Genomic DNA, 13928 nt, shown 5'->3' with positions numbered 1-13928 from the left:
ACGTGGAGTCACGAGTTTATTTACAGTTTGATATTGATTCATGTTTCCGATTTGATACATGTTCTTGATATCTATTTCATGAATTTCTATCGATTATATGCTTGCATGTTTCTTTGATTTATACTGGGAATTATATTCTCACCGGAGTTATCCGGCTGTTGTCTTGTTTGTATGTGTACATGACAACAGGTGGGACAGGATCAGGGTCGAGGAGATGATGAGAGATCGAGATTAGAGTGGAGACTACGGACTTGACCTTGCTGTAGATAGGATTCAACACTTGACATTTAGTTGTTGAACCTTAGTTTGAGTTTGATGTTTGTTGTACAAGACCTGTACTTTTATACAGATATGTATATTAGATTGAATTCCATTACGTTCCGCACTATATTTAAAAAAAAAAAAATGGAGACCCAGATTAATTACATTGATCCAATTGTCCCAATGACGATTAAGAAGATGATTAGCGTCCGGGTCCCCACAGTTGCTAACCAATCAAATTAATTTGAGAATTCTGTGAGATTTTTTATTCAACCCATCTTCTAACTAATCTCCCAATTCTAACAGATTTGATGAAAATACCGTAGAATTGCTCAGGCTCAACTCCGCTTTGGATCCAAGAGATGGATACAAATCATTTAATGTTGATGATATTTGCAAAATTGTTGAAAAGTTTTACCATGGAGATTTTACGAGTTAAGAAAAGTTACATATAAAATATCTGTCGGAGCTTTTTGAGATCAACATTCATCCCTGCCAATCAACATTTTTAAAATGTGCTAACTCTTTCAGAGTTGTGTCATTTATTGTCAAAGATAGGAGAAAAAAGAATTACCATCTTGTGGACTTATTTTCACTCTGCAAGTTTTAACTACAACCTTAAAGCGTGTATTTTCATCAATGAAGATTGTCAAGATGTGATTATAGTATAAGATAAAAGATTATTTTTTGGGTAGTTCGTTATTGATGTACATTGAAAAAGAGATTGTTCAAACTTTCAGTTCCAACTCAATCATCGATGAGTTTGAAATCATGAGAAAACGTCGAGTACAAATTAAAATGGATAAACATAATAAATTAGTATCGATTTTAGTCTTAGTCCTGTCTATTTCTATTTTTAGTCATCTATATTATCGAATTTCAGTCTTAGTCTTGTCTGTTTTAGTCAATTTTTGGTAATTTTAGTCAATTTTTGGTAATAAAATCCTGAGGTTACACTACACACATAGGTGTTACATGAACTCTGCATTTGTATCATATCGAAGAAATGATTAAAATTATCAAAAAAATATACACTAAACTTGAAATTTGACAAGAAAAAAAAAAAACCAAAATTGCAAAGATATTAAGATGTAAGACCAAAAATATAATTTCATTAAATAATTTTTCTTGTTAGTTATATTAACTAATATGACCCATTTCGACTTGTTCTGAATATATATGTAATAACTTAATAAATATTTCTTTAGCAAATGGTAAATTAAATACGATCGGAGAATTATAATTTCAATTACAATAATTAAGCCTCAACAATCAGGCCAAAATTCCGCCTTCTTCACTTTTGATATGCTCTCCAGCACACAAGATGGTGACACGTGTCCCATAACAGTAACTCTCTTGGCCTCAAGATCGATGCTGAATGACGTCACCCCTGCAACAACCATCTTTGAGTCATATTGTTCTTTTATTTAATTTAAATATAACCTGCATTTTATAATTCATCGAACATATTTTAATAATTTTATGATTTATTATCATATTAAAATATTTTTTTCTATCAAAATATTTTGTTTACTATTTAAGCGGTTTTAACTTTGCAAAAGTGGGAATTAATTATTATAGATTATTATTTATTATTTTTGCTAAACTTATAATGAAGGAATTTAAATATAAAACTATAAATTAAAATAACCATCTCCAACTAATAATGATTGCATCTGTAATGATTTGTTTTATGAAATACCTATATTAAAGTTTATAAAAAAATCAAACAATTTATATTTTTGAAAACTGATTAATAGAAAGATTAGATATTATTATACACATTCGAATTAATATATCTCACATAATCTTTTATTTATTCTTAAAAAAAACTAATTTATGTCGATAAATGCTATTTTAAATTAAACTGACCCGAATAAAACTATTTTTTTTTATCGAACTTTTCTTCAACATATTGTCCAAATGAAATATACTTTTGTAAAATAAAAATCTGAAATTGGTTTTAATATTTTGTGTATATTTAACTAAATTGAACATTTTTTTTCAAATAATATGTATAGTTTAGGAATANTACTATTAATTAAAGCTTTACCAGTCAGTGATGTGTTGGTGAAACATTTGTTTTCCATTTAAAAGTCGAACCTATGGGGATTGATTAATGAATTAACATAATGAGAATTAATTTAAATTAGCCATAATAATCAAATAAAATTACCTTCCATTTTTGCTAGATGCTTCTTCACTTTACCAGCACAAGCTTGACAGTGAAGAGACACTCTCATTACAACTACCTGCTGTCACCAAAATCAAACCTTAAAATCCTCGTCCGGTAGCACTCATCCCAAATAATAATAATAATAATAATAATAATAATAATAATAAATTTAACCTGGAAGACTAGATCAGATAATGCAACAGATTTTATAACTTGATCGGTCTGGTTTTTTATATCGTTTTTCACAGATGAAACCGGATATGATCTTACAGCGGCCGAAATAGCCTGTTTTCCACCAAGTCGGACGTATTTCGAGCCGTTGATCGGTCTTGGTTGATGGAGCAGCGATGTGTCCGGTCTCCGGGGGACGCTTACGGACCGATAATCGTGAGCCATGCACACTGCGGTGGAAGCTGGAGTATGGCACATGAAACCCTTCATTTTCTTCATGTTTGTGACCATCTTTCTCTCTTTTTCTTGTATGTTTATCCAAATAATATACAAGAATTCGAAAGTTCTCGGGTTAACGTTTTTGCTCGTCGTCTTTTAGGTCAATGAGTGTGATTTTGTCATGTAATGTGGTGTATTTGTAGAAGAATTTGTCGGAGAATTATTGAAAGTAGTAATTGTTTGAGGGGAAGAATGCTTGTTAAAATTCTTTCGGATAAAGTAGTTGGCCAATTATATGTACGGGTCATGTGGTACGTGAAGAAATGCTATTTTTTTTATTATTCTAATAAATTCTATTTAAACTAATATATCTTAACAATAAATAAATAATATTAAAGTTAGAATCAATATATCGTTACAGCGATATTTACAACTATTATATCACGAGATTTTATTGTTATATCGCAAGATTTTGTATTCAATATATAGTCAGATTTGATAAATTGAATTCTTGTATTGAATTTTTTGTGTTGTACAAATTAATGTAAAAATATCGTTGTACATGTAGCATCACTCACAAGAAATTAGAATTCCATATCAATGGTATTTTAAGTAATAGAAAAAAAAGGTGAAGTTATGGGTCGAGTCGAGCCGATCTCTTGAATGTTTGAGCTTCACTCGTTTATAATCGAACCGAACTCGAGCTTTATTTAACGAATATATTTACCGTCCTCGAGTTTATTCAAGCTTTTATCGAGCTTAAAAGAACTGAATAAATATTAATTATACATTTAAATATTCATTAAATTCATTAAAAAAATAAATTATATATTTAGAGAAAAATATAAATTCTTATTAAAATTTGTAAGTTTAATATATATATTTTTATATATATATATTTCATAAGTAATGTGCTAAATCAAATATCAAAAGTATTATTTTTTCATTTTAGAGATTACTCATGAACTTACCAACGAACATGTTCACGAGCCAAATATTATAAACCTTGAACTTGGTTCGTGTATCTTAACGAGCCTTATCAAACGAGCTTTTATCAAAACGATCTTCGAATATCTCACAAACGGTTTGATTCGTTTCTAACGTATTTTAAAAATGTAAATATAAATTAAAGTGAAGATATTTTATTAAAATATGTGATTGTCCCACAGCTAGGGCCAAGTACAGTACTACCCACACATTAATACAATAAGTAAATACAAAGTTAATGCTATTCTATCTGATAGCCAGTCAACCATATTAATTAGAATTGGAAAAGTTCAATAAATAATGCATTCAATAATAGTTTATTTAATTCAATTTAGTCTAAATAATTTTTATATTTTAAGAATTTATAAATCAAAAGATCTTATTTTAAAGATTGGTTGTCAATAAAATTTGAAAGATATTGATATTTTTCGTATTATAATATATTTTCATCATCATGATTACCCAAAATAGCATGATATTATGAGATGATATAAATAATTATTTTTTAATTATATAATGGTAGTTTTGATATGATGCACATTCGTCATATATACGGTGCTCACATAAATATGTACGGTAAATGTAAATCATATCAAAACTAATATAACGGGATGATCAAAATATCTAGTATATTTTTAACTTAAATTTTTGCCAGAAATATATTATATTTATCGAGATATGTCCTATTATGAAAATATTATTGATTCATATATGGATCTCCCACATATTTAACATGATGATATTCATATATTTCAAAATGTTATACTATATATATAATATGTAAATCTCACCAAAACCTAAAATAAATTCGAAAAATAAAAGATTATGTAAAATCAAAGTGATAATTGAACACTATATTTTAATTAAAATAATACTGTAATGATGCTGATGAGTCTGGTTTAAATTTATAATTACCGTATGAAATTAATTGAGGATGGGGACTGAAAAGATACATAAACTGTAAATAAGTGCATGAAATTATGATTTCTGGTGTGATTTTATGGTGTGACAGACCTATTTACAATATTTGAAAGGGAAGACTTGAATTAAAAACATCACTAAATAAAGAAAGTAAATTAATTATATTGCAAATTTATTTTATCTTTTAACTGACGTGAATTAATTATTTTGAATTAAAAAATGTAAAAATAACAAACCAATTTTGTGTCGGGTTCATAAATTGTATTATTTTGGTGTAAATTCTTGCAGAAATAGAAATTAAGTCCAGACATACATATTACACGAAAAAAATTGGGAAAGTTGTTTTTCTCTCTCAAAGTACATGGAAGTAACACAATATAATATTCACGAATTTATTTTTTAAAGAAAAAATTATGTATAAATTTATTTAAAGCATAACCGTTAATTACCTAAAATACAAAAAAATCAATAATTGATATAAATTTTTGGCCTACCACTTCAGGACCACCATGAAAGCAATAAGACTTGCAAATTCAATGAGTTGGGTGGAGGCCATTAAGTTCAGCCATACATATATAGCTTTTCCACTGAGTTTTAGTTATATATCTTCGTTTTTTTGCAATTTTGATAATTTATTTAAAAATTTAATCATTTTTACTTGAAAGTGAATGTGTAGCACTTGATACATTGGCAACATACCATTGTCATTCAGTGCTACATCGCCATCACATAGAATAAAGATTAAAATTGAAAAAATAAAAAATAAAACACTAAAACTGAAATTAAATAAAAATATAGATATAAAATCAGAATGAGAAAAATTAGAAGCACAAAATTTGAAATGTTCCCAACACAATTTGTTGGACGACATTGGCCCCTGCTATATATAAGGATGATCCCGATATCAATATATTTTCACGCTCGAAAATTATTATGGCAACCGATCCAAAAATTTAATTTACGAATAATTTAAAAAATTTAAAATACATCTTCATAATATATCAATTTTTATATAAAAGTATTCATGTTGGAAAGAGTAATTATACTTTTGAACTAACTATGATTTTTTTTATAAAACAAATAGTGATATTCGAGTCAATGTCCAATGTTCGGTTCCAATGATTTGCAGGATGGGGCAATTATTGGAGACATATTGTTGAGAACAATAATAATATGTATTACGATTGTAATCAAAATGTAAGGATTGGTGGAGCATTTAGAATTAGAGTTGAATAAACACTTGCAAATTTTATTTTCTTCTTATGTAAAAGTGCTTCAGACCTTTTGAGAAGTCAGAAGCTAATCTCGTTTAGATGATAAAGTGCAGTAGAGTACTACTATAAGTAGGAAAACAGTCCACATCACTTGGGTGAAACAGTAAAGCAGTAGATAATAAAATAAGACAAGTCTTGTTTTTGGACGTTCAAAGGATAATCCCTTCTACGTATCCCTTTTTGTGTTTCAGAAGGTATCGGTAGAAGACTTTGATTAGTATACTCATGTACGAAACCACTTAAGTAGGACTTATTTTTGCCTACTGAAACTCTTAGTATTACAATCAACACTTGTTAAATATGGTTATGGTAAAGACTCTTTCCACATATTACAAATGTTTCAAACTTTACAGTAGATGATTAAGAATAAATGTGAACAATAATAGCACAAGTGATCTTCTGAAATATATAAAAACTTTAAGCATATACTGGATTTTCAGATATTGAATATATGAAAGGCATAAGTGCGAGAGTGATTGAATAATTTCTTTTCGATAGAGAGACAAGATAGATAGCTTGCAGTTCGCGAATCACTCGAAAATACTTATATAGTCCTTCAACATTCAATAAGAACGACTCTATTTACCGTTGAGAGTACTGAATCAATTTTAAACTTGTTATTTGTTTTGTACGCAAATATGGTAGAAGTAATAAATGATCAGTAAGGTTCATTAAATGACATTTAATGAAGTGTACTATTGATTTAAATGGTCACAATAAATAGAAACAATATCTGAATAAAACGGCTATAAGATTTGGTATAATCTCTGGGTCATCATAAATGACAGCCAGTATGATTATTACTTATGTTTTCTAGTCATAAGGGCTGATGTTTCTTCTGATTAAGTACTACTAAAACGTAAGTGAAACGTCCCTTACTCATTTATATTTAAAATATACTAGAATTTTTTTTATAATATTGCCTCGGTCGAACATATCTATATATATGTATATATATACTTTTATTATTTGCACCATTAAAACAAACTCCACACCTATTTTATTCACTCATGCGTGGACCACCATGGATTGTGGCTATGACCCTCACGAGCCCAAACCCTTGCCTGGACAGCTCCCACACAGCCCCCTCTCTATTTTTTTCTTTCCAAAATCGCATGCCCTAGCCCCTTCAAGCCAAACTCGTTCTTTCCTTCACCTTGCACCGCACCAGCCCTGATCAGCCCCATCTAGGACTCCAAAACAGCCCTTAAATCGAGCCCACATTATCCCTAACTTGGCAGCCCCTTCACACCATCAAGAAACATCAAGTCATGCAAGAAAATTCATGTTCTTCCATGTATAAACACTTAAAAATGGAAATACTATGATGCTTTTAGATTTTTCATGCAAGGATACATATTCGAACATAATATGATATGAATGATGAGAAAAGAAGTAATAAGGCGTGCCTTTGCGCGATTCAATTCTAGACGCGAAGGAACGTTGCCGGAAAGACGGGGAAGACCTTTGCTGCGATTTTTCTTCAAAACCTGACGTGTAGAAGCCTTAGGAACATGTAGGTGTGTGCGTGTGTTTCTAGGGAAGAAACTCTAGGTTTCTTGGTGTTGTGCGTGAATTTGTGTAGGGTTTTTGGGCTTGTAAATTCAAGGTTTTAATATAAATATTATGGTAAGAAATTTGGCCCAATAAGCTTAGTATAATAGGCCCATTAGAATGTAGGAAAAATATCTCATTTAGAAAAGTTTTTTAAAATATTAACCGAGCCTACACAAGTCGCTTCAAAATCGTTTATCGGTTTAAAATACGACTCGCCATGTAAAAATACCTCAAAAGACACCATTTTAGAAATTTACTTATTAATTATACAATATATTAAATAATTAAAAATAATTAGTTAATAAAAATATTTTTTCTAAAATCCTTGGTTTTCGTTCATCGGTCGCGTCTCGAATAAGCACTTGAAAACACTGTTTTATGTATTCTAATAGGAATTCATATTTTTAACATGTAAACATGCCTATCACATTTAATTAATGCAATTAAAATAATTTAATTAGGTTTTTTCTATTTTTCTTAGATTAGCATGTAGTTGAATTACGTTATCGCATTTTGGACCTTACAATTCCTCTCTCCCTTAAATGAAATTTCGTCATCGAAATTAAGACGTACCAAATAACTTCGGGTAGCTACTATTCATGTCAGTCTCAGTTTCCCAAGTAGCTTCCTCCTCCGAAAGATTTAGCCACTTGATTTTGACCATTTGAATAACCTTATTGCGTAGCCTTCTTTCTTGCCTATCCAGAATCTGCGTAGGTCTTTCCTCGTAAAACATATTCGGAGTCAACTGCAGAGGTTCATAATTCAGCACATGTGAAGGATTCGACATGTACTTTTCGCTGCATCGAGATATAGAACACATTATGCACTCCAGCCAGCATCGGTGGCAAAATCACTATATAAGCTAATGTTTCAATCTTCTCTAGAACCTCAAATGGTCCTATGAACCTCGAACTGAGTTTGCCTTTCTTGCCGAATCTCATAACACCCTTCATAGGTGCTACTTTCACAAACACATTGTCACCCACTGCAAACTCTAGCTCCCTTCGCAGCTTATCGGCGTAGCTTTTCTGGCGGCTTTGAGCAGTCTTCATCCTATCTCGGATTTTGACTACTAGCTCTGCTGTCTGTTTGACCAAGCTCGGTCCGAATTCTCCTCTTTGACCAACCTCATTCCAATGTATCGGTGATCATTTTGACTTGAAAGTGATTGTGTAGCACTTACATTGGTAACGTATCATTGTCATTCAGTGCTACATCGCCATCAAATAGAATAAAGATTAAAATTGAAAAAAAAAGAGATAAAAGACTAAAACTGAAATTTAATTAAAATAGGGACATAAAATCACAATGAGACAAATTAGAAACACACAATTTGAAATGTTCCCAAAACAATTTGTTGTACGACATTGTCCCCTGCTATACATAGGGATGATCCCGATATCAATATTTTCACACTCGAAAATTATTATGGCGGTGGATCCAAAAATTTAATTTACGAATAATTTAAAAAATTTAAAATATATCTTCATAATATATTAATTTTTATATAAAAATATTCATGTTGGAAAGAGTAATTATACTTTTGAACTAACTATAATTTTTTTTTAATAAAACAAATAGTGGTATCCGAGTCAATGTCCAATGTTCAGTTCCAATGAGTTGCATGATGGGGCAATTATTGGAGACAGATTGTTGGGAACAATAATCATATATATTGGGATTGTAATCGAAATGTAAGGATTGGTGGAGCGTTTAGAATTGGAGTTGAATAAAAACTTCCAAATTTTATTTTCTTCTTCTGTAAAAGTGCTTCAGACCTTTTGAGAAGTCAAAAGCTAATCTTGTTGAGATGATAAGTACTGTAGAGTACTACTATAAGTAGGGAAACAGTCCACATCACTTGGGAGAAATAGTAAAGCAGTAGATAATAAAATAAGACAAGGCTTGTTTTCTGGACGTTCGAAGGATAATCCCTTCTACGTATCCCTTCTTGTGTTTTCAGAAGGTATCAGTAGAAGACTTTAATTAGTATACTCATGTACGAAACCAATTAAGTATGACTTATTTTTGCCTACTGAAACTCTTAGTATTAAAACTCAACAGTTATTAAAATATGGTTATGTTAAAGACTCTTTCCACATATTAAAAATGTTTCACACTTCATAGTAGATGATTAAGAATAAATGTGAACAATAATTGCACAAGTGATCTTTTGAAATAGATAGAAACTTTAAGCGTATACTGGATTTTCAGATATTGGATATATGAAAGGCAGAAGTGCGAGGGTGATTGAATAATTTCTTTTCGATAGAGAGACCAGATAGATAGCTTGCAGTTCGTGAATCACTCGAAAATACTTATATAGTCATTCAACATTCGGAAGAGAATGACTCTATTTGCCGTTGAGAGCACCGAATCAATTTTAGACTTGTTATTTGTTTTGTACTCAAATATGATAGAAGTAATAAATGATCAGTAAGGTTCATTAAATGCCATTTAATGAAGTGTACTATTGATTTAAATGGTCACAATAAATAGAAACAATATCTGAAGAAAGTGGTTATAAGATTTGATATAATCTCTTGGTCATCATAAATGACAGCCAATATGACTATTATTTATGTTTTCTAATCATAAGGGCTGGTGTTTCTTTTGATTAATTACTACTAAAACGTAAGTGAAACGTCCCTTACTCATTTTTCTTTAAAATATACTAGAATTTTTTTTTATAATAATGCCTCGGTCGAACCTATCTATATATATGTATATATATACTTTTACTATTTGCACCATTAAAACAAACTCCATATCTATTTTACTCAAAACTCAGTAACTGTAGGAAAAGTTGTAAGATCGTAAACGTTTAAACAAAACCTAAAAATAACATTTTTCAAAAGTAGCATGAACTTCATAAATCCTCTCAAAAACCAGTCATTCGAATAAAAGTCATAAAAATTTTAAAATATTGTAAAATCGATCACTGTGCGGAAAAACTAACAAGGTCCTCGGGTCAGTGCACCATCAGTCCATCCAGTTCAATCATCCAATCTTCTTGTTTCAACATAAATATCCTTACCTGCGTCATTCACATCTAGTGAATCTAATGAATCATCATGCCTTAACCGTTTTAATAGGTAATACATATACATCACGCAATCGTGAAAAATAATTTTAAAAAATAGGTTTAACATGAACACTCATAAACTTAAACCTTTTCTTTCATCATATACATTTTTTTTATCATATTCATATACATTTCCTTTTAACGGTGAAATCAGTTCATTAATTGTGACTATCATTTCATCCTTTGGTCGATTGATCAATATCAGCTGTAAGGCAACAGTAACCACTTTTTCGTTATTTGACTTGGCCTATAGTTGGCAGGGACACCAGCAACCACTTTTCCGTTACTGGGTCTTGGCCTATGGAAATTCGGTGTGGGGTTCTCACGGAGATTTGTCCCGTAAACGGGTTCCACTTGGGCTTTGTCCCTTACGAATCCACATTTCCTTTATGTCACAACCAAATCACTTTATTCAAAACATTTTCATCACTTTATAAAAATACATACATAAATATCATTTTCTTTTTGAACTAAGCATTCAACACGTCTTTTAGCATCTATCATTTATCATCATAAAATTCCATAACCTTTCCAAATAAACATTTTAACATTAATTACAGCATTCAGGAAACTTCCAGGACTCCTTACATTTTTCAGGTGTAAAATGACCATTTTGCCCCTGAAACCCTAATTTTCCCACTTTACCCCTGGACCTTACAACTTTGACCCGAATTCATCCAAACTTACCATAACATCTTAAAACACCCCCATAAACATTTCTTAGACGTAAACACAAGCCCATTGACTAAATTTCGTAATTTGTTTTAAAACTTGGATCGGAGTCCCGGTTTTAACCCGAACCAACCCGAAACTTAACCAAAATTTAACCATAACTTACTAACATCTAACCAGCTCCTTTTCAACCAAATTCAAGCCATTTAAAACCCTTGAAAATGCCTAGAAACCTGCTGGAATTTTCTGAACATGATCGCACAAAACCCTAGCCCTACCAAGCTCATTTTCCTTCGACCCTAGCCCCAAACCAATGAGATCAGACCCTAACCAACCATCCTAGCACCAAGACCGAACCCCTAGGACCCTTTTTGGACCAGCCTAGCGAGCCATGCACGAGGACGTGCATGGTTCGTCCCTTCTTGCGCGTGGCACGACTAAGATGTGCCCTAGCCGTGCGCCTGCCCTTCCGAGTCCCTCCAGCCATGCATGGACCACCATGGATTGTGGCTAGGACCCTCATGAGCCCAACCCCTTGCCTAGACAGCCCCTACACAGCCCCCTCTCTGTTTTTTTCTTTCCAAAATCGCATGACCTAGCCCCTTCAAGTCAAACCCGTTCGTTCCTTCCCCTTGCACCGTACCAGCCCTGATCAGCCCCATCTAGGACTCTTAAACAGCCCCTAAATCGAGCCCACATCATCCCTAACCTTGTAGCCCTTTCACACCATCAAGAAACATCAAGTCATGTAAGAAAAATCATGTTCTTCCATGTATAAACCCTTAAAAATGGAAATACTATGCTGCTTTTAGATTTTTCATGCACGGATACATATTCAAACATAGTAAGGTATGAATGATGAGAAAATAAGTAATAAGGCGTGCTTTTGCGTGATTCATGCACGAAAATTCAAGTCTAGACGCGAAGGAACGTTGCCGTAGAGTCGGGGAAGACCTTTGCTGCGATTTTTCTTCAAAACCTGACGTGTAGAAGCCTTAGGGACGTGTAGGTGTGTACGTGTGTTGCTAGGGAGGTTTCTTCTGTGTTGTGCGTGAGTTTGTGTATGGTTTTTGGGCTTGGAAATTCAAGGTTTTAATATAAATATTATGGTAGGAAATTGGGCCCAATATGCTTAGTATAATAGGTCCATTAGAATGTAGGAAAAATATCTCGTTTAGGAAAATTTTCGAAAATATTAACCGAACCTCCAAAAAGTACTTGCTTTGGTAAAAAAAATCGTTTACCGGTTTAAAATACAACTCGACATGTAAAAATACTTCAAAAGACATTATTTTTGAAATTTACATATTAATTATACCATATATTAAATAATTAAAAATAATTATTTAATAAAAATATTTTTCCTACAATCCCTCATCTCCGTTCATCGATCGCGTATCGAATAAGCCCTTGAAAATACTGTTTTATGCATTCTAATAGGAATACATATTTTTAACATGTAAACATGCCTACCACATTTAACTAATGCAATTAAAATAATTTAATTAGTCATTTTCTATTTTTCTTAGATTTGAATGCAGTTGGATTACGTTATCGTATTTTGGACTTTACAATTCCTCCCTTCATTAAATGAAATTTCGTCCTTGAAATTAAGACTTACCGTGTAAGGTCCAGGAACGTAACCTGAATGCATGCAATCTATGATTTTTATTTATAATTATGTGTTTAATTATTTTTATGCATAATTCATGCATGATATGATTTAATTCACGAAATTTTAAAAGTTTTCATGTATTAGGGTTTTTAGATGCATTTCAGGCTCGAACGAGGAACGGAGACCGGAGAATTTTCAGGAAAATTATTTTAATTACATGATTAATTTTAATAATTAATATAAGTTGTTTATAAGTGTATTTCTCAAAAAGGACATTTTACTGGGTATTTTTACCCGCATGATTTTATTTTTAACTGTACGCGAATTTTATCGAATCGGGGGACTTTTTGAGGGTTCGGTTAATATTTTCAAGAACTTCCCAACACGAAATATTTTTTGGGAGTGTGTTTGATGTTAATGGGTCTACTTTTAAGCTTATTGGGCCTAAAACTCTTTTAAGCTTTTAATTAATCAAATTAAGGCCCATTAAGTTAATTGTTAACCATTTAATTAGTATATATCTACCCTTTAACCTAAACCTAATCATTTTCACATAGCCAACACCTCCCCTCAGCTCCTTTTCCTCTCGGTTTCAGCATTCTCCAGCTGAGAAAGCTTCGGTTTGCTCTTGTTCTTGCGAAAAAAATTCATCCGGGTCTCCCTCGTCTCGTTTTTTTCTTCAAACATCATCAGGCACGCTTTGTAACATCTTTCTCGCATCATTCATGTTATATTACTGATGAATATGTATTTATGCATGTAAAACTTTCGATCCATCCCTGTACGTGATATATGTGTTCAGTTTTCAAGTGTTCATGCTATCCTTTGATTGGTACTCACGTTTTCTAGTTTTTTGTGCAAGGGGCTGCTGTATTGTGATGGTAAGGGGCTGTTCAGATCATAGTTGGTAAGGTTTAAGTGCTAGTGTGCGCAGCTGGTTGGGTTTTGTTGAAATAGGCGAGTGCCGATCGAGTGTGTGGCTTGTGG

At 31.8% G+C, this 13928-nt stretch overlaps 1 protein-coding gene across 1 annotated transcript; it reads right to left on the bottom strand.

Annotated features, from left to right (window-relative positions):
* Positions 1–1347: 1347 nt before the first annotated feature.
* Positions 1348–3100, bottom strand: LOC140972189 (protein SODIUM POTASSIUM ROOT DEFECTIVE 2-like). Its single transcript, XM_073434648.1, has 3 exons — positions 2612–3100; positions 2438–2513; positions 1348–1651 (listed from the first exon to the last, which is right to left on the bottom strand). Exons 1-3 carry the CDS (start codon positions 2897–2899, stop codon positions 1527–1529), a joined length of 489 nt encoding a protein of 162 aa, XP_073290749.1. The 5' UTR covers positions 2900–3100; the 3' UTR covers positions 1348–1526.
* Positions 3101–13928: the final 10828 nt, after the last annotated feature.

Source organism: Primulina huaijiensis, chromosome 3 (genome assembly GCF_012295235.1).
Source record: "Primulina huaijiensis isolate GDHJ02 chromosome 3, ASM1229523v2, whole genome shotgun sequence".
Taxonomy (NCBI): Eukaryota; Viridiplantae; Streptophyta; class Magnoliopsida; order Lamiales; family Gesneriaceae; genus Primulina; species Primulina huaijiensis.
The sequence above is the reverse complement of the archived record's forward strand: the minus strand, read 5'-3'. Positions and strand labels throughout refer to the sequence as shown.

Bases quoted from the DNA above. Each gene is read 5' to 3' on its own strand.
- LOC140972189 (XM_073434648.1), bottom strand. From the start codon at position 2,899: ATGGTCACAAACATGAAGAAAATGAAGGGTTTCATGTGCCATACTCCA. The intron at 2,514-2,611 runs GTTAAATTTATT...TGGTGACAGCAG, and splicing joins TATCTGATCTAGTCTTCCAG to GTAGTTGTAATGAGAGTGTC. The intron at 1,652-2,437 runs GTAATTTTATTT...TGGTTGTTGCAG, and splicing joins GCATCTAGCAAAAATGGAAG to GGGTGACGTCATTCAGCATC.